Here is an 11,123-nt window from a genome sequence, read left to right on the forward strand (position 1 = left end):
ATAAAAATATTAAATTAATATAGCTAAATAAATTTCAAACAAATTATATACTTCTCAAACCATTTTTTAAATAAATTTATAACTGACTGATTGTTTTTATATAATTATTAATTTATTAAAAAAATTTAAATGAATTTTATCAGAAAATATTATTATACATGATCTAAATTTTATGAAAAATTTTGCTTTTTAAAACTTAAAAGTTAAAAAATTTCTTTATAATTCAAATTAATTAAATACAAAAGATCAAATTTTATTAAAAAAATATTTTAAAAAAACAGTATTCATTAATATTTCTTAAAAAATATCATTTATAATCAAGAAATTTAAAAGCTGAAAATTGAAATTGAACGAACAAAAATTAATTTAAATATTTAAGATAAAATATGAATAATTTACTCTATTTTTAAAATATTAATATGCTCAATTAAAGTGTATGAGTAAATTATGTTTTTTAATTAAAATTATAATTTATTTTGAGAGAGGAGGGAAGGTTTGCCAAATTCATACATTTTGTTTTTAATTTCTCTAAAAACTTATGTTTGTAACATGCATAACTTTTAATCTACAAATATTTTGTTTGAGAAAGCTGCATAAAATATTGAAATTAAAGTAAGATATATAAAGGTATTAAATATACATTCAAAACAAATAAGTAGAAATTTGCTTTAAAAAATATTTGCAATTATTTTACAAAACGCTTTTTCCTATTTTAATTTAGTTTGAAATAGAATTTTTAATGGACAAAGTCAAAAATGAAATATAAGCAAACCATGTAAATAATAAAATGGAGTAAAGTCCTCCTTTGGATAATAATTTCCAATTTAAAAGAAAAGTAATATTAAAATTAAATTGTGTTTTATGATGATTATTCATTCTTATAAAATAAATTGGTTGTTAATATGATCTAAATTTAATATAAATATGTTCAAATAGATGACCAAATAGGAGTTTAATTAATTATTAAATCACGAAATTGAAGAAGAAATGAAAGAAGTAGACGTTGGAAAAGAAGAATTAAAGGCAGATATTTAATTCTAAAAGTAAAAAACTAAAATGTAATCAAATCATAAAAAAATCCATTTTGAAGAGGATAAGGAAGTTGCCCAAAGGGAAAAGTTTTAGAGAAAGGTAAAATAACATTAAATAAACATATAAAATAATAAATAAGTGTTTTGTTGATGAATGAAAATAGGAAAAAAGAATTCGAATTTCTGCCCTTTTTGAATAAAAAAATGAACTCACTACTAAAAAATACGATTAAGTAAATTTACTAAAAATTGATTCTTAAAAATTAAAGTTTTCTAACTTATTTACAAGCTTGTCCAAAAGTCTTTAAATTATTTCAATTTAAACCATCCACTAAGAAGATATTTATTCAAAATCACAAATACTATGTAATTAATATGTTAATTCATTTTTGTGAGAGCGATATTAAAATATTTTTAATAATTCTAGTTATTATAAAAGAATCATATTGCTGTTCACACTTCTTTAAATTGCAGGGTTTTTTATGATAGATTATAGTTACAGAAAACATCAAAACTTAGAAAAGTTTTAGATAAATACTAATAAGATTAGTTATTTCTTTGACTTGGTGTGCAATATAGTATTTACATTTGAATTAATTATAAACATTATTATTTGTGGTTTGTGGTAAAAGAAGTATACATACTTTAGGAACAAATGGAATATCCTTTTATTTTGCGTGCTCATTTCTAGGTAAAAGTTATTAAAACAAAAAAACAATTATTTATCATTAAACTGAATAGCTAAATTTATTTAATTATTTATTTAAAGCTGGATATCTTTATTTCTTGAGAATTAATTAGTTAATTCGATTAAATATTTAAGAATAACTACTTTTTTTAGACACTTTCCTAACCTTAGAATGAAAGTTAATGCCTTCTTTGTAAGCTTCAGTCATCTAACAAAGACTTTTGTTCCTTTAATTAGCATCGTATTTCTTTATGCAGTTATTGGAATGAGTTTTTTCAAAGGAGATATTGAAAGTAGGTGCAGATTAACGCAGCATCCTGATTTGGAAAGTTAAACTTGGGAGATAGACCCTAATAATTAATTGCCATGCGGTTTTCTAGAGTGCCCTGATTTTCCTGTTTAAACATATTGTGGAAATCCTATCGATTATAATTTACCACCTAACCATAGCGAGTATAATAATGAGGAATTACTATTTGGATTTCCAAATTTTGATAATTTTTAATCAGCATTATTTACTGTCTATACTTTCTTTATGGTTTCTGGGTGGGTTAGTATAACGCAAATAGTAAAAAAAACTTCTTTTGTTTGATTTCATTATTGAAATATTTTTTATGATTATTTTTACTATTTTTAAATTTTTTAGTATTGGAGAGCATAGCAGAAAGAAGTTGCAGCTGTTTATTTTGGTTCACTTGTTTTAGTGACGTAATAAAAACAAAATAATTTTTATCTAAAAATTTAATTTTATTTTTAAAATTAAAAATTAGGTCTTAAATTTTTTCAAATATTATTCTAGCCACTCTTTATGAAGGTTTTTTAAATTAAACTCATATAAAACATGGGCCATAGGTGTTCTACAACCAAAAAAAGTAAAAGAAAAGAGATGAAAACAATAATTAAAAACTAAGGTCTAGGAGTAGAAGAGATTTTATTCATGAAATTTAAAAAAAATAAGAAAATTTAAATTCTGATCTATTTTAAAATGAGATTAAAAAATCTTCTGAAGTTTTAGATACTGAATATCCTTTAAATGAATAACAAGAATAAAATAATTCTTCACTAAAAAGTCATTTTTAAAAGGAAAAAACTAAATTCAAATTCAGAGATTTATTTGTTTCAATAAAAAAGTCTCCTTATACAAAATTTTTGTTTTTTGCCAATAATCTGATGTCCATAATTGTCCTTTGTCTCGATTAGTAAGACATTAATTTAATTCTTTATTTATTTATTTTAAATAAAATTTTAATTTAGACTGCTGAATTTGCAATTTAAACTAAATAATCTAAAAAATTATTTAATTTGAAGAATTTTTTGTTTTAAAATTTATCAAATAAAAATGTTTTAAATATAATGAAATAGCTCAGATATTACTGATAGAGATTATAGAATACTAAATTGTCTTGATTTTATAGCTGTTTTAGTTTTGTTATTAGAGATTTTAATTACTTTTGTTGCTGATGGGATAAAATAATACTTTAACAATAATATCAATATTCTTGATTGTTTAATATTTTTAACTCATATTATTAGCTATCTGTTTGAGGTAAATCTGGGGTACGATATTTTCTTCCCTGTTAAGTAGCCATTTATCCTAGTTAGATGCACAAAAATAATGAGATCCTTTTAATTGTTATATAATTATTAAATCTTTGAAAGTTGGAGAGTTATTCTAGATACCTATTATTATACTCTCTAAACTATACCTGAATATTTGATTGTTTCAATTATTCTTATCCTTGTCGTTTCTTAAATTGGAAGAGAGCTATTCTCCCAATATATACCTGAAAGTGAGAATGAGTAATTTAAAATTAAGTTTATTATAATTAATTAAATAAACTCATTATTTAAATTATTTTAGATTAATAAGAATAAATTTTGAGAGTGTTATAGATAGCATAATTGCTTCTATAATGATACTTTATAATGAGGAATACTATGTTTCTATGTATTTCTATTCTGAAATAGTAGGGGCTCAGAGTATTGTGTTTTATCTTTTTACTATGCTAATTTTATATGTCTTGTTTATGAGATTATTTATTGCTCTGTTTATCAAACACTTTGTAAAATGGATGGAAGAGCTTGAGAAGGAAATATTTAATAGTAAAGAATAATAGCACATAACAGATTATTACACTTTTGTCAAATTAACTTTTTAAAGGTGTTTTTATTATTTTTTTAGCAAATCTGATATCAAAAAAAAGAGCTAAGTTTCTGCTATTAATGGTTAAATTAATAATGTAGAGTCAAATATAAACGTAATAAATAATTTCAAGAATTCTTCTGAAAGTCTTTAAAATAAGATTTAGAAAAGTTTAAATTTATAAGTAGATAAAACAAACTATTTAAAAGATAAAATTTTTATGTCACCGAAAGACAATTTTTCGGTTAAATCTAGTAATAAAAATAACTCTTCTTACTTTAAAAAGTCTTCTATTAAATCTTTAAGCTGTTAAGTTCAAGACGATAGTTCAAATTAATTTGTATCTCCTCCCAAAAAATTGAATCATCTGAATATCTTTTAGAATATTTAAAAAAGACCAACAATTCAAGGATTATTAATAAATCAAAAAGCTAATATCAAAAATCCTAGTAAATTATCTCAGTATGCAGAGGCAGGTGAATAAAATCAAAAGGATAGCCCTGGCTTAACAGATTTTAGCAATAATCAAAAAAATAAGTAAGATAATAATCAAAGGTAACAAAATGAGAGTTTTCATTAGGGTTCAGATTCAAAACCTAAATTATCTAATCTATTTTCTAAAATCACAAAAGATATTAATTCAGAAACATAATCTATCAAATTAAAAAGCGGTTACCTAAATAGTTAAAATGATGATATGTAAAAATTGAATCCAAGTAACTAAAAGAGCTAATTTAATAAATTATTAAATAATGATGAATAAACTTATAAAAAAATAAACTTAAACCTAGAAATGTAGAATCATTCACCTAAAATTGGTAATTTTTTCCAACAAGAAGATTAAAATGAAAAAGATATTCAAATAGGTCATTTTTAAAAAGAAAAAGATAATCAATAAAATGTAACTCAAAATCAAAATAAAAATGGCTATCTAGAAAATGATAATATAATTTAAGACAAATTGTCTAATTATAGTGCTAAAGAATCGTAAAATATGAAAAGAGGAGATAATATAAATCATAAAAAATCCGATAGTCATATTAATAAACTTGAAAATAAGAACATTGAAGATTTAATCTCTCATAATTCTTTTAATAATCTTAAAGGAAAACACCAAAAGAGTAATACTATTATGAATATCCCTACTGGATTAACAGAGACACTTCCTACTTAAAATAATAATCAGATATTTGAAAATAACTTTTTAGAAACTCCGTAAAAATAGGCAGATTTCTTAAACTCGAAAAATAATAACCAAAGTTCAGAGAATAACTTTTTAGAAATATCTTAAAAAAGCTACAAAATTCAAAATAGTTAGATTTCTCCAACCTAAAAATAAAAAAACAAAAAATTAAATCAATTTAATAGAAGCTAGAGTTTATTCATAAGCAAAGATATTGACAGTGTAGTCGAGAGTATCAGCATGAGTAATAAAAAAAATTATAACAATAAAGAAAACAGTGACTCAATAATACAAGAAAGTCAAGCAGAAAAAAAATAAAATTAATTGAATATCGTTTAAAACATAGAAGAAGAATTAAGTAACTATTAAAACTATTAAATTGATGAAGAAAATTCGCTTATTTTGACTTTTTTCAGTATTATACAAAGTAAAAAATTTGATTTCGCTATGATTGTTTTCTTTATTTGTTAAGCAGTTATTTTTGTATTGGATTCACCTTATCTGGATACAAAGAGCAAATAAAAATTGACTCTCTTAATATTACAGGGAATACTGAGCTTCATATAAATATTAATAAATTTGATTAAAATATTCAATTTAGGGCTGCTTAATTACCTGACATAAAATTACACAAATATAATTGATCTAATTACATCAATTACCTGTTTTGTGTATGTCTTCCCTCTTAATAAAGAACCTCTATATTACCTTAAGCTAATCAATATCTTTAGACTGCTATTAGTATTGATATATTTGGCAAAATATAATCAGTAAATTAAATTTGCAGGTAAAACAAACACATCTATTTTAATTATCATAAAAAATTTAAACATTCATTCATAAATCCTATTTTAAACGCTATTTTTTATCTTCAAAAAAATTAAAGCAAATTATTTATTATTATGCTAAAGTTTTATTAATGAAAAATATTATTTTTTTTAGCTATTATTGAGGGTGAATAGTGTAATGTTCATTTATTCTAAATTTTTATTATTTTTCATTAAAAATTTGAAATGAAATTTTAAGTTTTTTTAAAATATTTTAATTATAAAAGGAAAACTTGTGTAAGAGTGTGCTCCAAGGATGAAGAAACTAATCACGTTTACCGTTTTATACTTGCTAATGATGGGAATAATTACAACTAAATTGCTAAAAGGTTAAAATTGGTAATGCACATTCCCTACTGTGTACGGTGAAGATAAAGGATATTAGGAATTAGTTGTTTCAAAAACAGACTGTATTGATTTGGGAGGAGACTGGACTGAATCTGACTACAATTATGATAATATAATAAAATCTGTTTAAATATTATACAATATATAGTCATCTGAAGGCTGGTCTCAAATCATGTTTGATACCTATGATTCTCAAGGAAGAAACTTAACTCATTAATACTAAGCTCATAGTTATTGGGCTATATTTTTTATTCAATTTTACTTTATTGCTTTTGTATGTTTTCTTAACATGTTTGTAGGACTAATGGTAGAATCCTTTAGTGAACTTCTTGAAAAAGAGAATCTCATTCACACACTGAATCCTTAGCAAAAAGAATGGTACTTCATAAAGTCATCCATTTATGGTATTTCACCTAGCAAATAAGTAAATTTATTTATTTGTTTTTACTTTGGAATTAAAAAAAATATCAAATAAAATAGTTAGCTCCTCCAGATAATCCAATATCTAAATTTATTTTTAAGCATCTTATCAAAGGATATGCTTTGAAAATTATTATCTACATATTTATTTTGTTGAATGGGATATCATTTCTTTTCTTTAAAAGTAGAATGACCAGGGATGAATTAGAAAATCTATGTAAAAAATTTTTTCATTTTAAGTTAAAAATTCATTAAAAATTTTTTTTTTAAAAAAAAATAGATCTAATTAACAAGATTTGTTTATCAGTTTTTTCTGTAGAATTTATTCTAATCTTAATAGCTATACAAAGACAATTTTTGATAAGTAAAAAAAATTTGTTTAACCTCACAGTCATTATTATTGGATGGCTAAATTTAAGTTTCTAGTTGAATAACGATGTCAAGACATACAATTTCAATTATAGAATTTTAGATGGCATAGCTAAAGGCTTATAATTGATCAGAGCTTATATTATTTTTAGACATTTTGTTTTGATTAGAAAACTTTTTAAAAGCTTACATTATGCAATATCTTCGATCAAAGGTGTACTTATTATAGTAGTTGTCTTTCTGTACACTTCTGTGCTATTGTCCCTTAATCTTTTTCCTTATTTAAAACCTTAGGAAATCATAAACTATTACGATAATCATTTTCAAACGTTCTTTTAAGCTACTTTTACTCTAATAAGAATAGTTACTAGTGAAGCATGGTATTTAATCCCATTAGAATGTTCATAGAAATAAGAACCTAATTTTGTATGCCGAAATGATATGCATTCATATGAAGATTATGTCTAATTTGGATTAGCGAGTTGTGGAAATTCTCTTTCTTTTTTCTTTTTCTACTTCTTTTATCTATTTTTTACACTAGTAATACTAAATATTTTTATTGCTACAATCATTGAATCTTATAAACAATCTTTCAAAGCAGATGAAAGTGCTATTAATCACTACTAAATGGATGATATTCTTGAATTATGGACTGCATTTGACCCTTAGGGAAAAGGTTATATTACTTATAAATAATTTTGGAAATTTTCCAGCTAGATAGCTATTATCTATGGTGTTGATAGTTAAGAACTGCTCGATATTGAAAATAAATAAAAATTTTTACAGACTTTAAACATTCCAATATTTGAAGACCCAGAAAATAAAATTTTTTGTTACAAATTTCATGACGTTGTAATTTCACTTTCAAGAATTTCTGTCTCAATCAAGTATGGTGTTAATAAGTAAACATAAAAATTAAATTTAACATTTTTATTATGTTTTCTTTATTTTAATATATAAAAAGCATTTTCATGATTTAATTATTGTTTATTAAATAATAATTTAAAATAGCTTAGAACCAGAAGATGCAGATCTTAATTACATTTTAGAGTAGAAAATCGTAAAATCCAAATTAAAAGGAGAAAATTTAATAAAACCAACTAATTTAACAAGCTCAGACATGATTTTAATAATTATACTTAGTAGCAAAGTAAGGCTATGGAAGAAAAAATTTGTAGATAAAAATCACGATTCCTAATTCTATTCAAACTTAAAAAATATCACAATGAAACTAAAAAACTAATTATATACATAATCATAAGAAATATAGCAAAAAAACTCGAAATTTGATTAATAGAATTAATAAATTGAAACCTAAGATAATTGCAAATAAATTTGACTAATTTCAATAATATTATTTATTTATTTATTTATTATATTTTTTTATTTGTAGATTTTTTAATTTTAACTATTCAAAACAAAAAAAAATAAAAAAGGATTTAATCATATTGTAAATATTAAATATAAAATTAAGAGTAAACTTGGCTCAAAGAGTACACTATATGAAAATCTGGTAACTTCTATTTTAATTGGTTAGCATTTTGATTCTTCTAAAAAATAATTTTCTAAACAACTTGTACAAGTATTTGCTGATTCTTTACACTCCGAGCATGGTTATTAACAAGGTAAGCATGTATTTAAATTACTAAGGAAAAATTTTGGAGGGCAAGATAAACAAGAATTTGGATCAGAATCTTTGGTGCATGTTAAGCAGCTATTATGACAAGTTTTAACTTTATTAATTTCGCTTTTAACGCATTTTTAATTTTTTAATATATATCCATCTTTACAAGCAGTGCAATTGTCAGCAGATTCTATGCATTAAGCGCAATCAATTCCACAATTCATGCATTATTTAGTTATTTTATTCAAGTAATAACCTCCTTTACATGTTAAACAAGATTAAGGGTTGTAAGGAGATGAACATGTTAAGCATGATTTATCGCATTAATAAGGTAAACAAGTATTTAAATTTGTAAGGAATAAATTAGGAGGACAAGATGAGCAAGCATTTGGATCAGAATCTTTTGTGCATGTTAAGCAGCTTATATGACAAATTTTAGTCTTACTAACTTCATTTTTAATACATTTCTTATTGTTAAATGAAAATCCATCTTTGCAAGTAGTGCAATTATCAGCAGATTCTAAACATTAAGCACAATCAACACCACAAATCATGCATTCATTTGTTATTTTATTCAAGTAATACCCTTCCTCACATGTTAAACAAGATTATGGATTCTTTGGAGATGAACAAGTTAAACATGATTTATCACATATCGGTAGGCATTCATAATTTTTTAAAATATAATTTTATTCGCATTATGTACATTTATCTCCTTTTTCACAATCAGTACAAGGAGAAATACATTTTTTACAATTATTGTCATCTGTTAAGTAGCTACCTTTAGAGCAAGAAAGACAAGAATCTGGATCCTAAGGTTATGAGCAAGTTAAACAAGATTGATCACAAGTTGGAATACATTAGGAGTTTTTATCTAATTCAAAATTTTCGATGCATTATGTGCATATATTTCCATTTTAGGTACAAATTTCACAGTTTTATTAACATCGAGAACATTTGTTTCCATCTAAATAAAATCCTATATCACATTCAATACAGATATTTGAGTCTGAAGATAAACAGCTCTTACATCCAGATTAACATTAAGGGATTTTACAATTTTAACAAGAAGGATCACAATCATTTTTAATTTCTTCATAGCCATTATTATTTGTGCAACCTGAGCATTAAAGAATTTTAGTAAATTGAAAATGAATATTTTTATTGCTTATGCATATTGTGCCACCTCCTCTTTTCCATTACGATTTCATTCTGTTAATATCACCTAAGCAAACAAATGGCTTAGCTTTATCTATTGATATACCATATTTTGAATGATCTTATGTGTCTTTAAATTATGGTGCTCCATCTATCTAAACTCTTGTATTAGAAACTACTTAGTAAGATCCTGAGCATGAAGCTTCTTCATAAGGTCTTCCCCAGCTTTAAACCAACAGACCAGTTTTTAGTTCTTGGGTAACTATCTATTCATATAATGGTATTTAATTGTCTTTATTTTTGGAAAACTTTGTGAATGTTTCTCCATTCAGAGTCGAGTAAGTAATTATCATTTATTTGGTCTTAGTATTGCGTTTGTTATTTTTCATCTAATTGAGGCAGGGATAAGAACTCTGATCAATATAATATGGAAGAAAACTTGAATACACTTTTGGATTATCAATATTGTAGCCACATGCTAATTTCTCTAAATTTTCAAGAGAAGTACTAGTACAAAGAAAATGCTATCCATATTTTTGTTGAGATTCTTCAATATTTAAAAGTATTTCCTTTAAGCTGCTGCTATCAGCGAATGCAGGAAACTCTGGAACACTGTGAATAAGTATAAATCCAGATTTTCTATTTTTCATCAAAAAAATATAAAAATTTAATAAAGTAAAGCTAGCTATATATTTATAAATAAATAATTTTACTATCCTAAACTAATAAATCCTTTAGCATGAGCATTACTGCTGGTGGCTGTCATATTATTTGGTGGCTAATCATTCCATAAAAGATACCCTTATTTGTCATTATTAAGGTTTTATTTTATTTATTATAAGGTTCTTAAAATTGGTGAATTTTTCGCATCATTAATTTTAAAGCCTGATAATTATATCTTATCACAACTCTTTGAATCACAGTAGGCATAATCATCACCATTGTTCAGTTTTAAGGTAATAAACCAATCAACTTGAGCACCATTTGGGTTTATACAACTAGGATCGCTCTTAATTATGAAGATAAAAGACAGAAGCAAAATAGATTTAAATATTTTCATTTATTTATCTTATTTTTTGCAAAATTTTTATAAATTTATTATTTAATTAATTATGATCAAACAAATGAGAGGAAAATGATCTTCTTAAATTATTAATTTATAAATTGTAAATGTTTGGTGATCTAATTTGTATTAAAATTCTTAGCTTAATATTTTTGAATAGCTAATTATATTTCAGTACTAGTTAGCATGTATATCAAATATACAAATGATAAGCACATAAAATTATTATTAGTTTAATTTTTTTTAATAATTTTTGATAAATCTATCAG

At 23.7% G+C, this 11,123-nt stretch overlaps 2 protein-coding genes across 2 annotated transcripts; one reads left to right on the forward strand and one right to left on the reverse strand. All coding sequences in view use genetic code 6, as the record gives it.

The window, feature by feature from the left end:
• Positions 1 to 739: 739 nt before the first annotated feature.
• TTHERM_00122410 (cation channel family protein) lies at positions 740 to 8,348 on the forward strand (the record flags this gene model as incomplete). The annotated part of the gene is made up of 14 exons (XM_001010837.2): positions 740 to 835; positions 937 to 1,131; positions 1,196 to 1,264; positions 1,321 to 1,397; positions 1,459 to 1,722; positions 1,801 to 2,287; positions 2,366 to 2,427; positions 2,490 to 2,918; positions 3,082 to 3,519; positions 3,581 to 5,832; positions 6,100 to 6,644; positions 6,701 to 6,857; positions 6,921 to 7,911; positions 8,021 to 8,348. 14 exons carry the CDS (start codon positions 740 to 742, stop codon positions 8,346 to 8,348), a joined length of 6,390 nt encoding a protein of 2,129 aa, XP_001010837.2.
• Positions 8,349 to 8,452: 104 nt separating this feature from the next.
• TTHERM_00122420 (deoxyribonuclease II family protein) lies at positions 8,453 to 10,851 on the reverse strand (the record flags this gene model as incomplete). The annotated part of the gene is made up of 2 exons (XM_001010838.2): positions 8,453 to 10,430; positions 10,505 to 10,851. The coding sequence occupies 2 exons, from the start codon at positions 10,849 to 10,851 to the stop codon at positions 8,453 to 8,455; spliced, it is 2,325 nt and encodes a 774-aa protein (XP_001010838.2).
• Positions 10,852 to 11,123: the final 272 nt, after the last annotated feature.

This window comes from Tetrahymena thermophila (genome assembly GCF_000189635.1).
Source record: "Tetrahymena thermophila SB210 genomic scaffold scf_8254752, whole genome shotgun sequence".
NCBI lineage: Eukaryota > Ciliophora > Oligohymenophorea > Hymenostomatida > Tetrahymenidae > Tetrahymena > Tetrahymena thermophila.